This window comes from Pristiophorus japonicus, chromosome 27 (genome assembly GCF_044704955.1).
Source record: "Pristiophorus japonicus isolate sPriJap1 chromosome 27, sPriJap1.hap1, whole genome shotgun sequence".
Lineage (NCBI taxonomy): Eukaryota > Metazoa > Chordata > Chondrichthyes > Pristiophoridae > Pristiophorus > Pristiophorus japonicus.
In genome coordinates, this window is record NC_092003.1 from 5,898,899 (window position 1) to 5,925,635 (window position 26,737).

Below are 26,737 nucleotides of genomic sequence, written 5' to 3' on the forward strand. Positions count from 1 at the left end.
GGTGTTTCAATGAAGGACCTAATATTCCAGATCCTGAACTACATGTTGAAGGGTGGAAGATGCCTGTGCGTGGATTTCTTTTAACGTGGGGTGGCCGTTGCACACCAGCCACCACACGGGCTTGACAGAGCTAGGTCTTGGTCCAGTGGCAAGGGTTAACCAGGACGACTGGAGACCTGCTCTGCTGCACGGACCCAGTGCACACACATATCTCAGTGTGGGCTGGGCCCGTGCTGCCCCTGGGCCTTCGCCTCTTCTGGGCCCCGAACTCACGCCTCTCCTCGTTCAATCCGTCCTACAAACAGCACTGAGCTATAACATGATGCTCATAAACTATTAACTTCAGGCAACCCTCACAGTTCCAGTTCCAGTTTAATGCAGTCAGTTTACACCAAACTTAAGCATTTCCAACAGAATCATCCGAAAGATTTCTTCTTTAAAATGCAAAGCTGTTCGAAGTAGTCACTGAAGGTGTTTTTTATATTATTGTGGCGCGCAAGACTCTCCCAGTCAACAGCATTTCCTGGTGTAAATCGGCCAAACTACCTTACTCTGACAGCAGTGGAGACCCACTTCGGATCTGCTATCAAAACAACAACGTATTTATATAGCGCCTTTAACATCTTAAGGTGCGTCACAGGAGTGTTATAAGACAAAAAAAAACTTGACACTGAGCTACACAAGGTGAAATTTGCGCAGGTGACCAATAGCTTGGTCAAAGATGTATGTTTTAAGAACTGTCTTAAAGGAGGAAAGAGAGGTAGAGAGGCAGAGAGGTTTAGGGAGCGAGTTCCAGAGCTTGGGGCCTAGGCAGCAGACGGCACGGCCACCGATGGTTGAGCGATTATAATCAGGGATTCACAAGGGGGCTGAATTAAGAGGAACGCAGACATATCGGGGGGTTGTGGGGCTGGAGGAAATTACAGAGATAGGGAGGGGCGAGGGCCATGGAGGGATTTGTAAACAAAGATGAGAATTTTGAAATTGAGGCATTGCTTAACTGGGAGCCAATGTAGGTCAACGAGCACAGGGGGTGATGGGTGAGCGGGACTGGGTGCGAGTTAGGACACGGGGCAATGAGCACAGGGGGTGATGGGTGAGCGGGACTCAGTGCGAGTTAGGACACGGGGCAACGAGCACAGGGGGTGATGGGAGAGCGGGACTCGATGCGAGTTAGGACATGGGGCAACGAGCACAGGGGGTGATGGGTGAGCGGGACTCGGTGCGAGTTAGGACACGGGGCAGCGAGCACAGGGGGTGATGGCTGAGCGGAACTCGGTGCGAGTTAGGACACGGGGCAGCCGAGTTTTGGATCAGTTCTAGTTTACGTAGGGTAGAATGTGGGATGCCAGTCAGGAGTGCGTTGGAGTAGTCAAGTGTAGAAGTAACGGATGAGGGCTTCAGCAGCGGATGAGCTGAGACAAGATGGCGGAGCCAAAAGGCCAGCGGGAGACTGGTGGCAGACCTCAGGCATAAAAGCACAAAACCAATACAGGGAAGCCAGTTATAGTATCGTGTTCTCAGGACTTGGACTCTCCTAAGCCACAAAGTAAAAAGCGCCTTACAAAGTATACAAGAGTGAGGCAACTTGTTCCCAACTTTTCCCTGCTGGGAAGGAACAGGTGTCCATTCAACAACATTCCTCATAACATCTGGGGAACCAAGAGACACCCTAAAGCTCTGCGGTGCAGCAGAACCAAATACCAACAGGACTCCCTACTGTGCCGTCAGTGTAAACAGTATTTACAAGATGCATGGAGGTTGACTGCCAGACCATAAAAACAGAAAGTATTTATGGGAAACATAGATCAAGCAACAATATGGAGAGTGAGCAAATTACTCCCCTTCCCTCCACCCCCCCCCCCCCCAAGTCTCCAATCTCTCGGATTCTATAAATGTGCCTTCTTTATCCCTCCCCACCCAGCTAAATGAGATTGGAGGTGATATCAGCCAAGTTCCAGCAAGCATCTGTTGTTGTAATATCTCAAGAGTTCAGTATTTGGTTGAGAAAGTGTCAAAGTCCAGTTTGGAGATGTCTCTCTCGTTTGAGAAGTGCGCTTTGTCGATCCGGGACATCGGGCTGCCCACGGATTTCAGCCAGTTCATCCTGCAACAGGGAGCAGAAAATAAATGATTGGAGCCTGGCAGCAGAGACATGAAAAGCAAATTGATAGAGACAGCAGATAACTCGTGTTGGCATTTGGTAACTGTCCTTGTATCTGTGACACCGAGGATGTGCTCAGTGTCAAACAGTGTGAACATCACGGATGAATTGTTCAGTACTCAATTTTTTAAGAGGAATCAAAGCGAAGGTACATTTTTAAGTTGCTAGGAAAAGAAGGATTATAGTAGGATACAGTGTGCTGAGTCTTAATTTTTAACACAGCTCATACCTAAAGATCGTACGTTGTTCTTTATGTGTCTCCTTATGCCATAAACCATTCCACAGGTGAAAAGGTTGGCAGACTACCTGCTCCCAAAGCATTTGTAACTTCATAACCCAGCTTTGCCACTGGCCGAGGGTGCACTAGAAAGAATACAGAGGAGATTTACGAGGATGTTGCCAGGACTGGAGAATTTTAGCGATGAGGAAAGATTGGATAGGCTGGGTTTGTTTTCTTTGGAACGGAGGAGGCTGAGGGGAGACCTTATTGAGGTGTATAAAATTATGAGGGGCCTAGATAGAGTGGATAGGAAGGACCTATTTCACTTAGCAAAGGGGTCAACCACCAGGGGACATAGATTTAGAGTAATTGGTAGGAGGTTTAGAGGGGATTTGAGGGGAAATCTTTTCATGCAAAGGATGGTGGGGGTCTGGAACTCACTGTCTGAAAGTGTGGTAGAGGCAGAAACCCTCACATTTAAAAAGTACTTGGATGTGCACTTGAAGTGCCGTAACCTACAGGGCTATGGACCAAGAGCTGGAAAGTGGGATTAGGCTGGATAGCTCTTTGTTGGCCAGCGTGGACACGATGGGCAGAAATAGCCTCCTTCTATGTCGTAAATTTCTCTGGTTCTATGAGGTATTTGACAATTTTACCCAACCCGTAAGTGCAAGTGCTTGGCACTCCATTCGACATCTCTCTAATAGCACGGCCAGAGGTTGGGGGGGTGAAGCTACAAACAAGTCACTGGCTGTTTTTAACAGTGGAGCACCAAAGTGGCATGTCGCCCCAATTGTCCATCCTTCTCCCCAATCGATATTGTCAAGCGACTGACAATGCAGAATTATGAGACACTGCAGTTTTTGCAAATGGACCATCTGCTTCAGGGGTAGACCCAGACTGGGTTCTGTTAGTTCAGATTCAGGTATTTTGAGCAGTCAGTCACACTGCAATGGGGCTGCAAGGCATCAAAAGCATCTATCGATCTCTGCCTTGAATATACTCAACGAAGTGAAGTCGGGGGCACTGAAGTCAAACCAAGCAATTATTAGCGTATAAACTTTTAATATCAGCTTCCATTGCCTGCTATTTTAATGGAAACATTAACTAAAAAAAACACAGGTTACTTTCTCTATTAATGTATTAGAGGAATTTAAGGTGATAGCCAGAAGATCCAAAGGCAGACATGAGGAAAAACTTATTTACGCAGTGAGTTGTTAGGATCTGGAATTCACTGCCTGAGAGGGTGGTGGAGGCAGACTCAATCGTGGCTTTCAAAAGTGAATTGGATAAGTACCTGAAGGAAAAAACTTTGCAGGGCTACGGGGAAAGGACGGGGGAGTGGGATTGAAGTGCTCTTGCAGAGAGCTGGCACAGGCTCGATGGGCCGAATGGCCTCCTGCTGTGCTGTACCAATTGTTTTAAGCATTCATACAGTGTAATTTCAAGGCGTTTTAATGGGTATTGCCTTTGCCACAGGACAAATACAAGGCATGGTGGAATTATGACTCAACAGGGATCCCGACTGTTAGATTGTACAGTACATATGGAGGACATAAAACACCACAGCACAATAATGAAACACTTACGCTAATCACTGCAATGTAATTTTGGTCTGACTTGATTCCTTCACTGTGAGCCACAACATAACTTTATCCTGATTATGTTTCAGCTGATGCAAATGACTCATTTATCCTGTTGTAATGCGTCGGACATAGACTGGCTGGGCCGAACGGCCTGTTTCTGTGCTGTGTAGCCCTGCATCTATGACACTACTTAAGTAACAAGTTGACTGAGGTCCAGTATTGAGGGACTTGCTGGAGAGCAAGGTTAAACCTTCTCATTGCCCCCAAAACACTGGGCTATAAGGGGATCTTTTAGTTCCACTTGAGAAGGCAGACTGGGCCTCGGTTTACCGTCTCATCTGAAAGACGGCACCTCCGACAGTGCAGCCAATGAAGTACTTTTGGAATGTAGCCACTTTTGTAATGTAGAAAACGTGGCAGCCAACTTGCGTATAAGCAAGCTCCCACAAACAGCAATGTAATAATGACCAGATCATCTGTTTTTTTTGTTATGTTGATTCAGTACTGCCCCTTCAACAGTGCGGCGCTCCCTCGGTATTGCCCCTCTGACAGTGTGGCACTCCCTCAGTACTGCCCCTCAGACAGTGCGGCGCTCCCTTGGTATTGCCCCTCTGACAGAGCGGCACTCCCTCAGTACTGCCCCTCCAACAGTGCGGCGCTCCCTCGGTATTGCCCCTCTGACAGTGTGGCACTCCCTCAGTACTGCCCCTCAAACAGTGCGGCACTCCCTCAGTACTGCCCCTCCAACAGTGCGGCGCTCCCTCGGTATTGCCCCTCTGACAGTGCGGCACTCCTTCAGTACTGCCCCTCCAACAGTGCGGCGCTCCCTCGGTATTGCCCCTCTGACAGTGCGGCACTCCCTCGGTATTGCCCCTCTGGCGGTGCGGCACTCCCTCAGTACTGCCCCTCCGACAGTGCGGCGCTCCCTCAGTACTGCCCCTCCGACAGTGCGGCGCTCCCTCAGCACTGCCCCTCCGACAGTGCGGCGCTCCCTCAGCACTGCCCCTTCGACAGTGCGGCGCTCCCTCAGCACTGCCCCTTTGACAGTGTAGCGCTCCCTCAGCACTGCCCCTTTGACAGTGTGGCGCTCCCTCAGCACTGCCCCTTTGACAGTGCGGCGCTCCCTCAGCACTGCCCCTCCGACAGTGCGGCGCTCCCTCAGCACTGCCCCTTTGACAGTGCGGTGCTCCCTCAGTACTGCGCCTCTGACAGTGCGGCGCTCCCTCAGTATTGCACTGTGAGAGTCAGCCTAAATTTTTGGGCTCATGTCTCTGGAGTGGGACTTGGACCACAACCTTCTGCTACCCACTGAACCACGGCTGACATCTGCAATTGTATTTTGTAGTTGGTTCAGCTTCCTTGTGTTGTCACTGTGTCTAAGAAATAGGTGCGAGTCGCAGCAAGTCAGATCCACATTGAAGATTTTTTTTTGCTCCTTTCCAATAGTGCAGGAAAGAAGAACCCCTGGTTTTAGTGACCCAATCCTTTTCATTGCTTCAGCATCTCTGCTAAAAGGTGGCGTGGCACACATTTACCTTTATTTTCTTCTGAAAGCCTGCACAGAGCTCGCAAAAGGCAATGTCAGAATTGCAAAGAAAGCATCAGAGGCAATGTGTCCCCCTCAACCTGACCACAGTCAATGCAAGATCTGAACTCCTGCATAACGCAGTTGGAAGTGTTGGAATAAAACGTCTTTCACAATGGAGGGAGCATAATGGTGAAAAAAGCTCAAGAAGCTCAACACCACCCAGGACAAAGCAGCTCAATTCATCGGCACCCCATCCACCACCTTCAACACTCACTCCCTCCACCACCGGCGCACCGTGGCTGCAGTGTGCACCGTCTACAAGATGCACTGCAGCAACTCGCCAAGGCTTCTTCGGCAGCACCTCCCAAACCCGCGACCTCTACCACCCAGAAGGACAAGGGCAACAGGCGCATGGGAACACCACCACCTCCACGTTCCCCTCCGAGTCACACACACACCATCCCGACTTGGAAATATATCAGCCGTTCCTTCATCGTCACTGGTCAAAATCCTGGAACTCCCTCCCTAACAACACTGTGGGAGCACCTTCACCACACGGACTGCAGCGGTTCAAGAAGGCGGCTCACCACCACCTCCTCAAGGGCAATTAGGGATGGGCAATAAATGCCAGCCTTGCCAGCGATGCCCACATCCCAGAACGAATTTTTTAAAAAATAGATGAAGACGAGAAAAACCTGGGTTATTCATCCACAACAGCAAACCACTGAAAGAACAGCTCATGGAGTATTTAAGATAGTAAATGGGGCTGAGAAGGCAAATCTGGAACATGACTGCAAGTTAAACCAGGAGGGCCGGACACGTGGGCACAGGTTCAAACTAGAAAATGCAAACTAAAAACTGTCAGAAAAGTGTTTCACACAAGACTGTGCAACAGACGGAACAGACTTCCAGATAGGGCAAAAAACCAGCAACCATTTCAGAAATTGGTTATGGTGAGGAGGACTATCTGGATGATGAACTATATTGAGCTGATGGCGCTCCCGATCCGTATCACTCATGTGAACCCCATCATCATCATCATAGGCAGTCCCTCGAAACCGAGGAAGACTTCCTTCCACTCTAAAAGTGAGTTCGAAGGTGACTGAACAGTCCAATACAGGAATTACAGTCTCTGTCACAGGTTGGAAAGGGTGGGTGGGACTGGTTTGCCGCACGCTCCTTCCGCTGCCTGCGCTTGGTTTCTGCATGCTCTTGGTGATGAAACTCGAGGTGCTCAGCGCCCTCCCGGATGCACTTCCTCCACTTAGGGCGGACTGGTCTTTGGCCAGGAACTCCCAGGTGTCAGTGGGGATGTTGCATTTTATCAGGGAGGCTTTGAGGGTGTCCCTGTAATGTTTCCGCTGCCCTCTTTGGGCTCGTTTGCCGTGAACCCCATCACGTCAGTAAAGGGACATCTACGCAAAACATCTTCTGCTCACTGGCTGCCTCAAAGTAAAATACAAAAGAGGAAGATAGGAAGTACCAGACCTCAGTGAGTGGGCAGGTCGGTTAGAAACATAGAAACATAGAAAATAGGTGCAGGAGTAAGCCATTCGGCTCTTCGAGCCTGCACCACCTTTCAGTAAGATCATAGAAACATAGAAAATAGGTGCAGGAGCAGGCCATTCAGCCCTTCTAGCCTGCACCGCCATTCAATGAGTTCATGGCTGAACATGAAACTTCAGTACCCCCTTCCTGCTTTCTCGCCATAACCCTTGATCCCCCGAGTAGTAAGGACTTCATCTAACTCCCTTTTGAATATATTTAGTGAATTGGCCTCAACTACTTTCTGTGGTAGAGAATTCCACAGGTTCACCACTCTCTGGGTGAAGAAGTTTCTCCTCATCTCGGTCCTAAATGGCTTAGCCCTTATCCTCAGACTGTGACCCCTGGTTCTGGACTTCCCCAACATTGGGAACATTCTTCCTGCATCTAACCTGTCTAAACCCGTCAGAATTTTAAACGTTTCTATGAGGTCCCCTCTCATTCTTCTGAACTCCAGTGAATACAAGCCCAGTTGATCCAGTCTTTCTTGATAGGTCAGTCCCGCCATCCCGGGAATCAGTCTGGTGAATCTTCGCTGCACTCCCTCAATAGCAAGAATGTCCTTCCTCAAGTTAGGAGACCAAAACTGTACACAATAGTCCAGGTGTGGCCTCACCAAGGCCCTGTACAACTGTAGCAACACCTCCCTGCCCCTGTATTCAAATCCCCTCGCTATGAAGGCCAACATGCCATTTGCTTTCTTAACCGCCTGCTGTACCTGCATGCCAACCTTCAATGACTGATGCACCATGACACCCAGGTCTCGTTGCACCTTCCCTTTTCCTAATCTGTCACCATTCAGATAATAGTCTGTCTCTCTGTTTTTACCACCAAAGTGGATAACCTCACATTTATCCACATTATACTTCATCTGCCATGCATTTGCCCACTCACCTAACCTATCCAAGTCACTCTGCAGCCTAATAACATCCTCCTCGCAGCTCACACTGCCACCCAACTTAGTGTCATCCGCAAATTTGGAGATACTGCATTTAATCCCCTCGTCTAAATCATTAATGTACAATGTAAACAGCTGGGGCCCCAGCACAGAACCTTGCGGCACCCCACTAGTCACTGCCTGCCATTCTGAAAAGTACCCGTTTACTCCTACTCTTTGCTTCCTGTCTGACAACCAGTTCTCAATCCACGTCAGCACACTACCCCCAATCCCATGTGCTTTAACTTTGCACATTAATCTCTTGTGTGGGACCTTGTCGAAAGCCTTCTGAAAGTCCAAATATACCACATCAACTGGTTCTCCTTTGTCCACTTTACTGGAAACATCCTCAAAAAATTCCAGAAGATTTGTCAAGCATGATTTCCCTTTCACAAATCCATGCTGACTTGGACCTATCATGTCACCATTTTCCAGATGCACTGCTATGACATCCTTAATAATTGATTCCATCATTTTACCCACTACTGAGGTCAGGCTGACCGGTCTATAATTCCCTGTTTTCTCTCTCCCTCCTTTTTTAAAAAGTGGGGTTACATTGGCTACCCTCCACTCCATAGGAACTGATCCAGAGTCAATGGAATGTTGGAAAATGACTGTCAATGCATCCGCTATTTCCAAGGCCACCTCCTTAAGTACTCTGGGATGCAGTCCATCAGGCCCTGGGGATTTATCGGCCTTCAATCCCATCAATTTCCCCAACACAATTTCCCGACTAATAATGATCATGGCTGATCATTCACCTCAGTACCCCTTTCCTGCTTTCCTGCTTACAATGAACTGGCATCAACAACTCTCTGCGGTAGGGAATTCCACAGGTTAACAACTCTCTGAGTGAAGAAGTTTCTCCTCATCTCAGTCCTAAATGGCTTATCCTTTGACCGTGTCCCCTGGTTTTGGACTTCCCCAACATCGGGAACATTTTTCCAGTATTTGACCTGTCCAGTCCCGTCAGAATTTTATAAGTTTTTATGAGATCCCTCTCATCCTTCTAAACTCCAGTGAATTCAGGCCCAGTCGATCCAGTCTCTCCTCATATGTCAGTCCTGCCATCCCAGGAATCAGTCTGGTGAACCTTCGCTGCACTCCCTCAATAGCAAGAATGTTCTTCTTCAGATTAAGAGACCAAAACTGAACACAATATTCCAGGTGAAGTCTCACCAAGGCCCTGTACAACTGCAATAAGACCTCCCTGCTCCTATACTCAAATCCCCGAGCTATGAAGGAAAACATACCATTTGCCTTCTTCACCGCCTGCTGTACCTGCATGCCAACTTTCAATGACTGACGTACCATGACATCCAGGTCTCGTTGCACCTCCCCCTTTCCTAATCTACCGCCATTCAAATAATATTCTGCCTTTGTGTTTTTGCCACCAAAGTGGATAACCTCACATTTATCCACATTATACTGCATCTGCCATGCATTTGCCCACTCACCTAACCTGTCCAAGTCATCGTGCAGCCTCTTAGCACCCTCCTCACAGCTCATACTGCCACCCAGCTTAGTGTCATCTGCAAACTTGGAGATATTACACTCAATTCCTTCATCTAAATCATTAATGTATATTGCAAATAGCTGGGGTACCAGCATTGAGTCCTGCGGCACCCCACTAGTCACTGCCTGCCATTCTGAAAAAGATCCGTTTTTCCCGACTCTCTGCTTCCTGTCTGCCAACCAGTTCTCTATCCACTTCAGTACATTACCCCTCAATATGATGTGCTTTAATTTTGCACACCAATCTCTTGTGTGGGGCCTTGTCAAAAGCCTTTTGAAAGTCCAAATACACCACATTCACTGGTTCTCCCTTGTCCACTCTACTAGTTACATCCTCAAAAAATTCTAGAAGATTTGTCAAGCATGATTTCCCTTTCATAAGTCCATAATGACTTGGACCGATCCTGTCACTGCTTTCAAAATGCGCTGCTATTTCATCTTTAATAATTGATTCCAACATTTTCCGCACTACTGATGTCAGGCTAACCGGTCTATAATTACCTGTTTTCTCTCTCCCTCCTTTTTTAAAAAGTGGGGTTACATTAGCTACCCTCCAGTCCATAGGAACTGATCCAGAGTCGACAGACTGTTGGAAAATGATCACCAATGCATCCACTATTTCTAGGGCCACTTCCTTAAGTACTCTGGAATGCAGACTATCAGGCCCTGGGGATTTATCGGCCTTCAATCCCATCAATTTCCCGCCTAATAACGATTTCCTTCAGTTCCTCCTTCTCACTAGATCCTTGGTCCCCGAGTATTTCCGGAAGGTTATTTATGAATAGGTGGCTTGAGCAGTGGTGCAGCAGGGAGGGATTCAAATTCCTGGGGCATTGGAACCGGTTCTGGGGGAGGTGGGACCAGTACAAACCGGACAGTATGCACCTGGGCAGTACCGGAACCAATGTCCTAGGGGGAGTGTTTGCGAGTGCTGTTGGGGAGGAGTTAAACTAATATGGCAGGGGGATGGGAACCAATGCAGGGAGACAGAGGGAGACAAAAAGGAGGCAAAAGCAAAAGACAGAAAGGAGATGAGGAGGGGTGGGGGGGCAGAGAAACCCGGGGCAAAGAACAAGAGGGGCCACTGTACAGCAAAATTCTAAAAGGAAAAAGGGTGTTAAAAAAACAAGCCTGAAGGCTTTGTGTCTTAATGCAAGGAGTATCCGCAATAAAGTGGATGAATTAACTGTGCAAATAGATGTTAACAAATATGATGTGATTGGGATTACGGAGACGTGGCTCCAGGATGATCAGGGCTGGGAACTCAACATCCAGGGGTATTCAACATTCAGGAAGGATAGAATAAAAGGAAAAGGAGGTGGGGTAGCATTGCTGGTTAAAGAGGAGATTAATGCAATAGTTAGGAAAGACATTAGCTTGGATGATGTGGAATCTATATGGGTAGAGCTGCAGAACACCAAAGGGCAAAAAACGTTACTGGGAGTTGTGTACAGACCTCCAAACAGTAGTAGTGATGTTGGGGAGGGCATCAAACAGGAAATTAGGGGTGCATGCAATAAAGTTGCAGCAGTTATAATGGGTGACTTTAATATGCACATAGATTGGGCCAGCCAAACAGGAAGCAATACGGTGGAGGAGGATTTCCTGGAGTTCATAAGGGATGGTTTTCTAGACCAATATGTCGAGGAACCAACTAGGGGGGAGGCCATCTTAGACTGGGTGTTGTGTGATGAGAGAGGACTAATTAGCAATCTCATTGTGCGAGGCCCTTTGGGGAAGAGTGATCATAATATGGTGGAATTCTGCATTAGGATGGAGAATGATACAGTTAATTCAGAGACCATGGTCCAGAACTTAAAGAAGGGTAACTTTGAAGATATGAGGCATGAATTGGCTAGGATAGATTGGCAAATGAAACTTAAGGGGTTGACTGTGGATGGGCAATGGCAGACATTTAGAGACCGCATGGATGAACTACAACAATTGTACATTCCTGTCTGGCGTAAAAATAAAAAAGGGAAGGTGGCTCAACCGTGGCTATCTAGGGAAATCAGGGATAGTATTAAAGCCAAGGAAGTGGCATACAAATTGGCCAGAAATAGCAGCGAACCTGGGGACTGGGAGAAATTTAGAACTCAGCAGAGGAGGACAAAGGGTATGGTATTGATTAGGGCATGGAAAATGGAGTACGAGAAGAAGCTTGCAGGGAACATTAAGGCGGATTGCAAAAGTTTCTATAGGTATGTAAAGAGAAAAAGGTTAGTAAAGACAAACGTAGGTCCCCTGCAGTCAGAATCAGGGGAAGTCATAACGGGGAACAAAGAAATGGCAGACCAATTGAACAAGTACTTTGGTTCAGTATTCACTAAGGAGGAAACAAACAACCTTCCGGATATAAAAGGGGTCAGTCGGTCTAGTAAGGAGGAGGAACTGAGGGAAATCTTTATTAGTCGGGAAATTGTGTTGGGGAAATTGATGGGATTGAAGGCCGATAAATCCCCAGGGCCTGATGGACTGCATCCCAGAGTGCTTAAGGAGGTGGCCTTGGAAATAGCGGATGCATTGACAGTCATTTTCCAACATTCCATTGACTCTGGATCGGTTCCTATCGAGTGGAGGGTAGCCAATGTAACCCCACTTTTTAAAAAAGGAGGGAGAGAGAAAACAGGGAATTATAGACCGGTCAGCCTGGCCTCAGTAGTGGGTAAAATGATGGAATCAATTATTAAGGATGTCATAGCAGCGCATTTGGAAAATGGTGACATGATAGGTCCAAGTCAGCATGGATTTGTGAAAGGGAAATCATGCTTGACAAATCTTCTGGAATTTTTTGAGGATGTTTCCAGTAAAGTGGACAAAGGAGAACCAGTTGATGTGGTATATTTGGACTTTCAGAAGGCTTTCGACAAGGTCCCACACAAGAGATTAATGGGCAAAGTTAAAGCACATGGGATTGGGGGTAGTGTGCTGACGTGGATTGAGAACTGGTTGTCAGGCAGGAAGCAAAGAATAGGAGTAAATGGGTACTTTTCAGAATGGCAGGCAGTGACTAGTGGGGTACCGCAAGGTTCTGTGCTGGGGCCCCAGCTGTTTACATTGTACATTAATGATTTAGACGAGGGGATTAAATGTAGTATCTCCAAATTTGCGGATGACACTAAGTTGGGTGGCAGTGTGAGCTGCGAGGAGGATGCTATGAGGCTGCAGAGTGACTTGGATAGGTTAGGTGAGTGGGCAAATGAATGGCAGATGAAGTATAATGTGGATAAATGTGAGGTTATCCACTTTGGTGGTAAAAACAGAGAGACAGACTATTATCTGAATGGTGACAGATTAGGAAAAGGGAAGGTGCAACGAGACCTGGGTGTCATGGTACATCAGTCATTGAAGGTTGGCATGCAGGTACAGCAGGCGGTTAAAGAAAGCAAATGGCATGTTGGCCTTCATAGCGAGGGGATTTGAGTACAGGGGCAGGGAGGTGTTGCTACAGTTGTACAGGGCCTTGGTGAGGCCACACCTGGAGTATTGTGTACAGTTTTGGTCTCCTAACTTGAGGAAGGACATTCTTGCTATTGAGGGAGTGCAGCGAAGATTCACCATACTGATTCCCGGGATGGTGGGACTGACCTATCAAGAAAGACTGGATCAACTGGGCTTGTATTCACTGGAGTTCAGAAGAATGAGAGGGGACCTCATAGAAATGTTTAAAATTCTGACGGGTTTAGACAGGTTAGATGCAGGAAGAATGTTCCCAATGTTGGGGAAGTCCAGAACCAGGGGTCACAGTCTAAGGATAAGGGCTAAGCCATTTAGGACCGAGATGAGGAGAAACTTCTTCACCCAGAGAGTGGTGAACCTGTGGAATTCTCTACCACAGAAAGTAGTTGAGGCCAATTCACTAAATATATTCAAAAGGGAGTTAGATGTAGTCCTTACTACTAGAGGGATCAAGGGGTATGGCGAGAAAGCAGGAAGTGGGTACTGAAGTTTCATGTTCAGCCATGAACTCATTGAATGGCGGTGCAGGCTGGAAGGGCTGAATGGCCTGCTCCTGCACCTAGTTTCTATGTTTCTATGTCTTCCTTCGTGAAGACAGAACCAAAGTATTTGTTCAACTGGTCTGCCATTTCTTTGGTCCCCATTATTAATTCACCTGAATCTGACTGTAAGGGTTAATCTTCACTAATCTTTTTCTCTTCACGTATCTATAGCAGCTTTTGCAGTCAGTTTTTATGTTCCCGGCAAGCTTCCTCTCATACTCTATTTCCCCCCTCCTAATTAAACCCTTTGTCCTCCGCTGCTGAATATCTAAATTTCTCCCAGTCCTCAGGTTTGCTGCTTTTTCTGGCCAATTTATATGCCTCTTCCTTGGATGTAACACTATCCTTAATTTCCCTCGTTAGCCACGGTTGAGCCACCTTCCCCGTTTTATTTTTACTCCAGACAGGGATGTACAATTGTTGAAGTTCATCCATGTGATCTTTAAATGTTTGCCATTGTCTATCTGCCTTCAACCTTTTAAGTATCATTTGCCAATCTATTCTAGCCAATTCACGTCTCATACCATCGAAGTTACCTTTCCTTAAGTTCAGGACCCTAGTCTCTGAATTAACTGTGTCACTCTCCATCTTAATAAAGAATTCTACCATGTTATGGTCACCCTTCCCCAAGGGGTCTCGCACAACAAGATTGCTAATTAGTCCTTTCTCATTACACATCACCCAGTCTAGGATGGCCAGCCCTCTAGTTGGTTCCTCGACACATTGGTCTCGAAAACCATCCCTAATACACTCCAGGAAATCCTCCTCCACCGTATTGCTACCAGTTTGGTTAGCCCAATCTATATGTAGATTGAAGTCGCCCTTGATAACTGCTGTACCCTTATTGCACACATCCCTAATTTCTTGTTTGATGCTGTCCCCAACCTCACTACTACTGTTTGGTGGTCTGTACACAACTCCCATTAGCGTTTTCTGCCCTTTGGTATTCCGCAGCTCCACCCATACATTTTCCACATCATCCAAGCTTATGTCCTTTCTTACTATTGCATTAATTTCCTCTTTAACCAGTAATGCTACCCCACCTCCTTTTCCTTTCTGTCTATCCTTCCTGAATGTTGAATACCCCTGGATGTTGAGTTCCCAGTCTTGGTCACCCTGGAGCCATGTTTCCGTGATGCCAATTATATCATATTCTTTAATTGCTGCCTGTGCAGTTAATTCGTCCACCTTATTACGAATACTCCTCGCATTGAGGCACAGAGCCTTCAGGCTTATCTTTTTAACATACCTTGCCCCTTTAGAATTTTGCTGAAATGTGGCCCTTTTTGCTTTTTGCCTTGGGTTTCTCTGCCCTCCACTTTTACTTTTCTTCTTTCTATCTTTTGCTTCTGCCCCCATTCTACTTCTCCCTGCATAGGTTTCCATCCCCCTGCCATATTAGTTTAACTCCTCCCCAATAGCACTAGCAAACACTTCCCCTGGGACATTGGTTCCGGTCCTGCCCAGGTGCAGACCGTTAGGTTTTTACTGGTCCCACCTCCCCCAGAGCCGGTTCCAATGTCCCAGGAATTTGAATCACTCCCTTCTGAACCACTCTTCAAGCTACGTATTCATCTGAGCTATCCTGCGATTCCTGCTCTGACTAGCACGTGGCACTGGTAGCAATCCTGAGATTACTACCTTTGAGGTCCTGCTTTTTAATTTAACTCCTAGCTCCCTAAATTCAGTTTGTAGGGCCTCATCCCGTTTTTTACCTATATCGTTGGTACCTATATGCAACATGACAACTGGCTGTTCACCCTCCCCCTCCAAAATGTCCTGCACCCGCTCCGAGACATCCTTGCCCTTGAACCAGGGAGACAACATACCATCCAGGAGTCTCGATTGCGGCTGCAGAAACGTCTATCTATTCCCCTTACAATAGAATCTCATACCACTATAGCTCTCCCACTCGTTTTCCTGCCCTCCTGTGCAGCAGAGCCACCCACGGTGCCATGAACTTGGCTGCTGCTGCCTTCCCCTGATGAATCATCCCCCCCAACAGTACCCAAAGCAGTGTATCTGTTTTCGAGGGGAATGACCGCAGGGGACCCCTGCACTACCTTCCTTCCACTGCTCTTCCTGTTGATCACCCATCCCCTATCTGTCTTTGTAATCTTTACCTGCGGTGTGACCAACTCACTAAACGTGCTATTCACGGCATCCTCAGCATCGTGGATGCTCCAGAATGAATCCACACGCAGCTCCAGTGCTGCAATGCGGTCTGTCAGGAGCTGCAGCAGGATACACTTCCCGCACATGTAGTCTTCAGGGACACTGGAAGCGTCCCTGAGTTCCCACATAGCATGACATGTGTCCCAGCTCTCCTGCCATGACTTTACCCCGAGATTAAATTTATTTGGCAACAACAACGATAAAGGTTACCTACTGATAAAGAAAAGAAAAACGACTCACCAATCACCTGCCAATCACTTACCCACTTGGCTGTGACATAAGAACATAAGAATTAGGAACAGGAGTAGGCCATCTAGCCCCTCGAGTTTTTGTTGCGCACTATGAAAGAGCTCCTTAAAAGTCCTCCACTGTTCCTCAATTGTGCCACCGTTTAGTCCTTGTTTCCAGTCTACTTTAGCCAACTCTGCCCTCATCCCACTGTATTCCCCTTTGTTTAAGCATAGTATGCTCGTTTCTGACACAACTTCCTCATCCTCAATCTGTATTACAAATTCAACCATATTGTGATCACTCATTCTGAGAGGATCTTTTACGAGGAGATCATTTATTTTTCGATTTCACCCTTCGATTTCTTTCTACTTCTTTTTCGCCTTCTCACCCAGCATGACTGGCCTCCTGACGACGTTGGGCCTTTTATAGGCCTCCTGACGCTGTCGCTCCACCTCCTCGATGTCCCGCTGGCCTCCCAACGACGTCGGGCCTTTTATAGGCCTATAACATTTATAATAATAAGGCAATGTAGATGAATATATTCCCATTTAAGTATTTTTTCACCATGTTAGCCAAGTTGATGTGGCATATGGATTACATCTGAACACCAGAAAACAAAAAAACTATTCTAACAGGAAAGCCTTTCCAGCAAAGCTATTGCCTCCGAGTCAGAAGGTTGTAGGTTCAAGTCCCAGGGACTTGAGCACAAAAAAAATCTAGGCTAACACTCAAGTGCAGTACTGAGGGAGTGCCGCACTGTCGGAGGGGCAGTACTGAGGAAGTGCCACACTGTCGGAGGGGCAGTGCTGAGGGAATGCCGCACTGTCGGAGGGGCAGTGCTGAGGGAGCGCCGCACTGTCGGAGGGGCAGTACTGAGGGAGCGCCGCACTGTCGGAGGGGCAGTGCTGAGGGAACGCCGCACTGTCGGAGGGGCAGTGCTGAGGGAATGCCGCACTGTCGGAGGGGCAGTGCTGAGGGAACACCGCATTGTCGGAGGGGCAGTACTGAGGGAGCGCCGCACTGTCGGAGGGGCAGTGCTGAGAGAGCGCCGCACTGTCGGAGGGGCAGTGCTGAGGGTGGGCCGCACTGTCGGAGGGGCAGTACTGAGGGAGTGCCGCACTGTCGGAGGGGCAGTACTGAGGGAGTGCCGCACTGTCGGAGGGGCAATACTAAGGGAGCACTGCACTGTCAGAGATGCCGTCTTTCGGATGAGACGTTATGCACATAGATTGGGCTAGCCAAACTGGAAGCAATACGGTGGAGGAGGATTTCCTGGAGTGCATAAGGGATGGTTTTCTCGACCAATATGTCGAGGAATCAACTAGGGGGGAGGTCATCTTAGACTGGGTGTTGTGTAATGAAAGAGGATTAATTAGCAATCTCATTGTGTGAGGCCCCTTGGGGAAGAGTGACCATAATATGGTGGAATTCTGCATTAGGATGGAGAATGAAACAGTTAATTCAGAACTTAAAGAAGGGTAACTTTGAAGGTATGAGGCGTGAATTGGCTAGGATAGATTGGCGAATGATACTTAAGGGGTTGATTGTGGATGGGCAATGGCAGACATTTAGAGACCGCATGGGTGAACTACAACAATTGTACATCCCGTAAAAATAAAAAAGGGAAGGTGGCTCAACCGTGGCTGTCAAGGGAAATCAGGGATAGTATTAAAGCCAAGGAAGTGGCATACAAATTGGGCAGAAATAGCAGCGAACCCGGGGACTGGGAGAAATTTAGAACTCAAGTGGAGGACAAAGGGTTTGATTAATGCAGGGAAAATGGAGTATGAGAAGAAACTTGCAGGGAACATTAAGGCGGACTGCAAAAGTTTCTATAGATTTGTAAAGAGAAAAAGGTTATTAAAGACAAACGTAGGTCCCCTGCAGTCAGAATCAGGGGAAGTCATAATGGGGAACAAAGAAATGGCAGACCAATTGAACAAGTACTTTGGTTCGGTATTCACTAAGGAGGACACAAACAACCTTCCGGATATAAAAGGGGTCAGAGGGTCTATTAAGGAGGAGGAACTCAGGGAAATCCTTATTAGTCGGGAAATTGTGTTGGGGAAATTGATGGGATTGAAGGCCGATAAATCTCCAGGGCCTGATGGACTGCATCCCAGAGTACTTAAGGAGGTGGCCTTGGAAATAGCGGATGCATTGACAGTCATTTTCCAACATTCCATTGACTCTGGATCAGTTCCTATCGAGTGGAGGGTAGCCAATGTAACCCCACTTTTTAAAAAAGGAGGGAGAGAGATAACAGGGAATTATAGACCGGTCAGCCTGACATCGGTAGTGGGTAAAATGATGGAATCAATTATTAAGGATGTCATAGCAGCGCATTTGGAAAAAGGTGACATGATAGGTCCAAGTCAGCATGGATTTGTGAAAGGGAAATCATGCTTGACAAATCTTCTGGAATTTTTTGAGGATGTTTCCAGTAGAGTGGACAAGGGAGAACCAGTTGATGTGGTATATTTGGACTTTCAGAAGGCTTTCGACAAGATCCCACACAAGAGATTAATGTGCAAAGTTAAAGCACATGGGATTGGGGGTAGTGTGCTGACGTGGATTGAGAACTGGTTGTCAGACAGGAAGCAAAGAGTAGGAGTAAATGGGTACTTTTCAGAATGGCAGGCAGTGACTAGTGGGGTACCGCAGGGTTCTGTGCTGGGGCCCCAGCTGTTTACATTGTACATTAATGATTTAGACGAGGGGATTAAATGTAGTATCTCCAAATTTGCGGATGACACTAAGTTGGGTGGCAGTGTGAGCTGCGAGGAGGATGCTATGAGGCTGCAGAGTGACTTGGATAGGTTAGGTGAGTGGGCAAATGCATGGCAGATGAAGTATAATGTGGATAAATGTGAGGTTATCCACTTTGGTGGTAAAAACAGAGAGACAGACTATTATCTGAATGGTGACAGATTAGGAAAAGGGGAGTTGCAACGAGACCTGGGTGTCATGGTACATCAGTCATTGAAGGTTGGCATGCAGGTACAGCAGGCGGTTAAGAAAGCAAATGGCATGTTGGCCTTCATAGCGAGGGGATTTGAGTACAGGGGCAGGGAGGTGTTGCTACAGTTGTACAGGGCCTTGGTGAGGCCACACCTGGAGTATTGTGTACAGTTTTGGTCTCTTAACTTGAGGAAGGACATTCTTGCTATTGAGGGAGTGCAACGAAGATTCACCAGACTGATTCCCGGGATGGTGGGATTGACCTATCAAGAAAGACTGGATCAACTGGGCTTGTATTCACTGGGGTTCAGAAGAATGAGAGGGGACCTCATAGAAATGTTTAAAATTCTGACGGGTTTAGACAGGTTAGATGCAGGAAGAATGTTCCCAATGTTGTGGAAGTCCAGAACCAGGGGTCACAGTCTAAGGATAAGGGCTAAGCCATTTAGGACCGAGATGAGGAGAAACTACTTCACCCAGAGAGTGGTGAACCTGTGGAATTCTCTACCACAGAAAGTAATTGAGGCCAATTCACTAAATATATTCAAAAGGGATTTAGATGAAGTCCTTACTACTAGGGGGATCAAGGGGTATGGCGAGAAAGCAAGAATGGGGTACTGAAGTTGCATGTTCAGCCATGAACTCATTGAATGGCGGTGCAGGCTAGAAGGGCTGAATGGCCTACTCCTGCACCTATTTTCTATGTTTCTATGTTAAACCGAGGACCCGTCTGCTCCCTCAAGTGGACGTAAAATATCCCATAGCACTATTTTGAAGAAGAGCAGGGGTTTTATACCCGGTGTCTGGGCAAAATTTATCCCTCAATCAACATGACAAAAAAACAGATTATCTGGGTTATTATCACATTGCTGTTTGTGGGAGCTTGCTGTGCGCAAATTGGCTGCTGCGTTTCCCACATTACAACAGTGACTACACTCCAAAAGTATTTCATTGGATGTAAAGCACTTTGAAACGTCCGGTGGTCGTGAAAGGCGCTATATAAATACAAGTCTTTCTTTCTTTACAAACTGTTATCCTATTGCTCCAACAGGCACATCCCCTCCACTTAAATAAAATATGTTGAGCTGAAATATCACCCCTCAATAACTAACTGACATGACCCAAGGGCATCTTCATGCATAATATAACGCTTGCTGTTCGCAGACACTTAGAAATACCACAGCTGCCCATTTAAGCTTCCAATAAGTGCAATTTATGCTTAATGTACATTAATGGGGTGACTGCATAAGAACATAAGAAATAGGTACAGGAGTCGGCCATACGGTCCCTCGAGCCTGCTCCGCCATTCAATAAGATCATGGCTGATCTGATCTTGGTCTCAACTCCACTTCCCTGCCCACTTCCCATAACCCTTGACTCTCCTGTAGTTCAAAAATCTGTCTATCTCCACCTTAAATATATTTAATGACCCAGACTCCACAGCTCTCTGGGGCAGAGAATTCCAAAGATTCACGACTCTCTGAGAGAAGAAATTCCTCCTCATCTCTGTCTTAAGTGGGCGACCCCTCATTCTGAAACTATGTCCCTCGTTCTAAATTCCCCCCTCGAGGGGAAACATCCTCTCAGCATCTACCCCGTCAAGCCCCATCAGAACCTTATGCTTTTCAAACAAACTGGTAACTTTATCCGGAGCATTGGAACACTGGTGGACAGCGGCATCACGGAGTCGGTTGCAGTGCTGTCCAGCGATAAACAATCTAAACTTGATTGCGACCAATTCTGCACCAGCGCTGGATATTCTCTTAGATTCAGCGCCACCAGCCTCTGCCATTAGCTGACCTTGCATCATTTACGTTCAGGAGTTTATTTTTACTGCCCAATATCTAGTTATGTGACAGTGTGATCCCGGGGGGCAGTTACAATGAAACTCTGCATTATGTGTATTGGAGATTGTAATCTCGCATGAACGTTTCTTCTGCTTCCCAGAGAGGCGAAGTGATGAACACTCTACTGAGACACGGCCAATTATAAACCAACAGGCTAATTTATGTTATATATAATGCCAACGAATAAAAGGGGCTGGATTTTCGGTCTTCTGCCGCCCCTGTTAGCGCCCCGGAGGGGCAGCAATGGCGGTGGTACTCACTTCCGGGCGGGCGGCTAGCTTCCAGCGTCCCGCTGGGACTTTCGGGGCCGGTTTTGACGGGGCGCGGAGCATTACCGCCCGGCAGAGGCGAGCCAGTGTGCAACATCCCTGGTTGCGACACCGGCTCGATTTTTGACTCCCACCCAATCCATAGTGCTCCGTGCTAGGATCGCCTGTGAAAGTAGGCGGTCCGACCTGTAGCGACCGCAGTGAGGTCAGTAACGTCGGTTGAGTGTGATTGTATCTTATTTTATTTCTTTTGCGATTTATGTTGTGGTAACGCAAGTTATTTATTGGGGATGTTTTTGATGTTTTTGTTTCAGGTTCCCCTCCCCCCCCCACCGCCACCTTGCCTCTCTTACAGCCCTCCGAGGCCAGCTGTTTAGCTCGGGATTTTCGCTTGCTCAGCCGGCCTAGCGCCCTGACAGAGGTGTGTAGCATTTCCTTTAGCGCTCTGCCCCACATTCAGGGGCCCAGCTGATGAATTTTGCTGACTGAGGCGCAAACTGTTCCAGGGCGCAAACTTTACCGCACTTGTGAACGACTCCACAAGGCAATGTGCTGTACTCAAACTGGAGTGATCTTGGTCCTTTATTCGTAACTCCAGAGTGAGGCAGTCACTGTGGGCAGTCCGGACAGGCCTGAGGCATCGCAAACAGCAGACACTCAGGCCAGCGCCCAACAACCGGAGCCCCAACTCACGCGCTCTACAAGGGAGCGTAAACCACCAGAGAGACTCAACCTGTGATCCCAATAAGACTTTGGGGGTGGAGGTGATGTCATGTATTCAACTGTCATTGTAACCCATGTATAAGCTGACCTAAGTTGTACACCTTAAGAACACTGACCACAGGGGGCGAACTTGTGGGAGACACTCCTAACCTGGACTTTTCCGGTATAAAAGGGGAAGCTCCACCCACCGTCTGTCTCTTGAGTTATTGGTAATAAAGGTAACTGGTCAGAGTGACTTTCTCTCAAGTATGGGCCTCGTGTGCATTTATACTGTATAGTAAGGACATATCATTGGCGACGAGAAACTGGGATTTAAACCATGCGAGCATGGCCACTAGCAGTATAGAAGAGAGGTACTGCGTTGGTGATAATTGGGACGTCTTTATTGAGAGACTACAGCAAAGTTTTGTCACTAAGGAATGGTTGGGACAGGAGTCGGCCGACAAACGCAGGGCTCATCTCCTGACGGTTTGTGCATCCAGAACGTACTCCCCGATGAAGGACCGTCTAGCGCCAGAGAAGCCGGCGGACAAGACGTTCGACGAGCTCAGTAAGTTGATCGGGGAACACCTTAAACTGGCGAGCAGCATGTACATGGCGATACACCGGTTTTACACGCACCGGCGGCGAGAAGGGCAAAGCGTTCAAGACTTCATGGCAGATTTCCGGCAACTGGCGAGCCTATGTAAGTTCCCAGATGCATGCAGAGCGGAGATGCTGCGCGACTTTTTTATTGAGGGCACAGGGCATGCTGGGGTTTTCAGGAAACTGATTGAGACCAAAGACTTGACCTTGGAAGCGACGGCTCTGATAGCCCAGACAATTATCTCAGGGGAGGAAGAGACCAGAATGATTTATGGCAAAAATCTTGGCTCAAATGCGGCAAACGACCAGGGAGTCAACATTGTTAACGCAGCATACAGTTCTCTAGGCAGACAAGGCAATCAGACATGCCCCAGCATGTAGTCGAACCCAAAGGGGGAATTCAACAGAGACAATGGCTAGCTGAACGGCGATTCATGCCTTCGCAATGGATAATGCAGCCAGTAATGGGGCAATCAACACCTGTCAATGGTGCACTTAAGGACAGTTACAGAGACAGTCAGAGACAATCAACTGGTAATGAACCTTTTGTTTCCAACAATGGGGCCTTCAGCTCATGCTGGAGGTGTGGAGGCAAACACCCAGCCAGAGCTTGCAGGTATCAGCAATATACCTGCAGAAACTGCAACGTCAGCGGTCACTTGGCGGGTATGTGCAGGAAGCCTGCAGCCAGGTTGCTGTACGAGGAGGGCGGGCCCGATATAAGCCCGACGAGGCCAAATGAATACTGTGGGAAATCACTGGAAGCTGAAGTTCAGCGAGTTCATGTGGAGTACATACACAGCTCATATACCAGGACGCCACCGATAATGATGAAAGTGCTCCTCAGTGGCATCCCGGTATTAATGGAGCTAGACACGGGGGCCAACCAGTCCCTGATGAGTATCAAACAGTTCGAAAGGTTGTGGGTGTCCAAGGCCAGGAGGTCAAAATTATTGCCGATTGACGCACTGCTATGGACATATACAAAAGGAGATCATTCTGATGCTAGGCAGCGCCATGGTAGTCGTGACCCACAAAGATTCGGAGAACAAGTTGCCACTCTGGATTGTCCCGGGGGATGGTCCCGCACTACTGGGGAGGAGTTGGCTTGCTGTCATGAACTGGAAATGGGGCAATGTCAATGCAATTTCTTCTGTGGAGCGAATATCATGCTCACAGGTCCTGGACAAATTTGACTCATTATTTCAACCCGGCATCGGCACTTTCATGGGGACCAAAGTAGTGATTCACATAAACCCGGACACCAGGCCAGTACACCACAAGGCCAGAGCTGTGCCATACGTGATGCGGGAAAAGATAGAATGCGAATTGGACCGCCTGCTGAGGGAAGGCATCATCTCGCCAGTCGAATTCAGTGACTGGGCGAGCCCGATCGTGCCGGTGCTCAAGGCGGATGGGTCGGTCAGGATATGTAGCGATTACAAGGCCACCATCAATCGGGTGTCACTCCAAGACCAGTACCCACTACCGAGAGCGGAGGACCTCTTTGCGACGCTATCCGGTGGCAAACTTTTTTCAAAATTGGACCTGACCTCAGCTTACATGACCCAGGACCTGGCGAGTGAGTCGAAGAAGCTGACCACCATCATGACACACAAGGGTTTGTTTGAGTATAACAGATGTCCGTTCGGGATTCGTTCGGCCGCAGTGGTCTTTCAGCGAAATATGGAAAGCCTCCTCAAGTCGATTCCAAGGATGGTGGTTTTTCAAGACGACATCCTCATCACGATACTGAAGAATACTTCCACAACCTGGAGGAGGTGCTACGCAGACTGGACCGGGTAGGGCTGCGACCGAAGTGCGTCTTCTTAGCTCCAGAGGTAGAATTCCTGGGGAGGACGGTAGCAGCAGACAGGATCAGACCTACTGCGTCCAAAACGGAAGCGATCCAGAGAGCACCCAGACCCCGTAACATGACGGAGCTGCGTTCATTCCTGGGGCTCCTGAACTATTTTGGTAACTTTCTTCCCAAATTGAGCACGTGCTCCTACGCAAAGGTCACGATTGGGTCTGGGGGGACAACCAGGAACGGGCTTTTGATAGAGCACGCAATTTGTTATGCTCCAACAAACTGTTAACGTTATATGACCCGTGTAAGAAAGTAGTTTTAACGTGTGATGCGTCATCCTTTGGGGTTGGGTGTGTGTTGCAGCATGTGAATGTCAATGGTCAGTTACAGCCGATAGCTTATGCCTCCAGAAGTCTGTCCCAGGCAGAAAGGGGCTACGGGATGGTAGAAAAGGAAGTGCTAGCATGTGTATATGCAGTAAAAAAAATGCACCAGTATCTGTTTGGCAGGAAATTTGAGCTGGAGATGGATCACAAACCCCTAACATCCCTTTTTGCTGACAACAAGGCCATAAATGCGAATGCATCGGCCCACATACAGAGGTGGGCACTTACGTTAGCCGCCTATGACTGCACAATTCGGCACAGACCTGGCACTGAAAACTGTGCCGATGCACTCAGCAGGCTCCCACGAGCCACCACTGAGGGAGCAGCTGAGCATGATACTGAGATGGTCATGGCTGTTGAAGCTTTCAAAAGCGAAGGCTCACCTGTGACAGCCCGTCAGATTAAAGCTTGGACAAATAAAGACCCGCTATTGTCTTTAGTTAAGAAATGTGTCCTGAATGGGGACTGGGCAGCCACGTACAGGGCATGCCCTGAGGAGTTTAAACCGTTTCATATGCGCAAGGATGAACTCTCGATTCAGGCCGATTGCCTACTGTGGGGAAACCGAATAGTCACGTCCCAGAAGGGCAGAGAGGTGTTTATCAGAGAACTTCACAATGAGCACCCGGGCATTGTCATGATGAAGGCAATTGCAGGTCACACATTTGGCAATTGCCAGGGATAGATGCAAACCTGGAACTTTGTGTTCGCAGGTGCAGCACGTGTGCTCAGCTGGGCAACGCACCAAGGGAAGCCGCCCTTAGCCCCTGGTCCTGGCCCGCCAAGCCAAGCCATGGTCATGCATCCATGTGGACTACGCAGGTCCTTTCATGGGAAAAATGTTTTTGGTTGTAGTAGACGCCTACTCCAAATGGATTGAGTGTGCCATTTTAAATTCAAGCACATCCTCTGCCATGGTAGAAAGTCTATGGGCAATGTTCGCCGCCCATGGTCTACCGGACGTCTTGGTCAGCGACAATGGCCCGTGTTTCACAAGCACTGAATTCCAGGACTTCATGGCAGGCAATGGAATCAATCATGTCAGAACGGCATCGTTCAAGCCGGCCTCAAACGGCCAGGCGGAACGAGCAGTGCAGATAATCAAACAGGGGATTCTCAGAATCCAAGGGGGTTCCCTAACACGCCTCCTGTTGGCCAATAGATCCCGACCACACTCGCTCACAGGGGTTCCACCCGCAGAGCTGCTAATGAAAAGGACGCTCAAAACCAAGTTATCCCTCATACACCCCACCATGAAAGAAACTGTTGAGAGCAGGCGTCAGTCACAATGTGACTACCATGACAGGAATGTGAGGGCGCAATGTATTGATGTCAATGACCCAGTTTTTGTCCTTAATTACGCTGCAGGGCCCAAATGGTTCGCAGGCACTGTGATTGCCAAAGAGGGGAATAGGGTTTTGGTAGTTAAACTTAGCAATAGACAAATCTGCCGCAAACACGTGGATCAAACTAAAAGGAGGTTCAGCAACCCCATAGAAGAAGCAGAGGAAGAGCACGACGTAGAGTTTACTCCACCACAGGTGACCGAACACCAGAACCAAGTGGAGGAGAGCCCAGTCACTGTGGGCAGTCCGGACAGGCCTGAGGCACCGCAAACAGCAGGCACTCAGGCCAGCGCCCAACAACCGGAGCCCCAACTCAGGCGCTCTATAAGGGAGCGTAAACCACCAGAGAGACTTAACCTGTGATCCTAATAAGACTTTGGGGGGGAGGTAATGTCATGTATTCAACTGTCATTGTAACCCATGTATAAGCTGACCTAAGTTGTACATCTTGAGAACACTGACCACAGGGGGCGAACTTGTGGGAGACACTCCTAACCTGGACTTTTCCAGTATAAAAGGGGAAGCTCCACCCACCGTCTGTCTCTTGAGTTCTTGGCAATAAAGGTAACTGGTCATAGAGTGACTTTCTCTCAAGTATGGACCTCGTGTGCATTTACACTGTATAGTAAGGACATATCAATCCCTGTTAGTGGGCTAAATACACCGCTAATTTATTTTCCGAGCTGTGTCTGACCTCATTGTGTCTGACCTCCTTACTAGATCTCTGCAGACTCTGTTTCTGACTTCCCAGCTGGAGAGCAAGCCCAAGGTTTGAGCTCTGATTCTCCCCAGCTCTCAGTGTGTCCAGGGATTGGCAAGTTGAGCTGGCAAACAAAAGGAGTGGCCTCTGGCGTCTCACTGCACTGGGCCAGAAAGAAGCCTTTCCGACATATTATGTGTCATCATCA

The 26,737-nt window shown here is 48.0% G+C and overlaps 1 protein-coding gene across 2 annotated transcripts in view; it reads right to left on the reverse strand.

Moving 5' to 3' along the window:
- Positions 1-353: 353 nt before the first annotated feature.
- The window catches only part of LOC139239438 (acylphosphatase-2-like), a 104,969-nt gene continuing 78,585 nt past the window's right edge, over positions 354-26,737 (reverse strand). For both annotated transcript variants that reach the window (XM_070868171.1, XM_070868172.1), the window contains exon 5: positions 354-2,107. In XM_070868171.1, the coding sequence (XP_070724272.1) occupies positions 1,993-2,107 (115 nt within the window). In that variant the 3' untranslated portion in view covers positions 354-1,992. The remainder of the gene's footprint in view (positions 2,108-26,737) is intronic.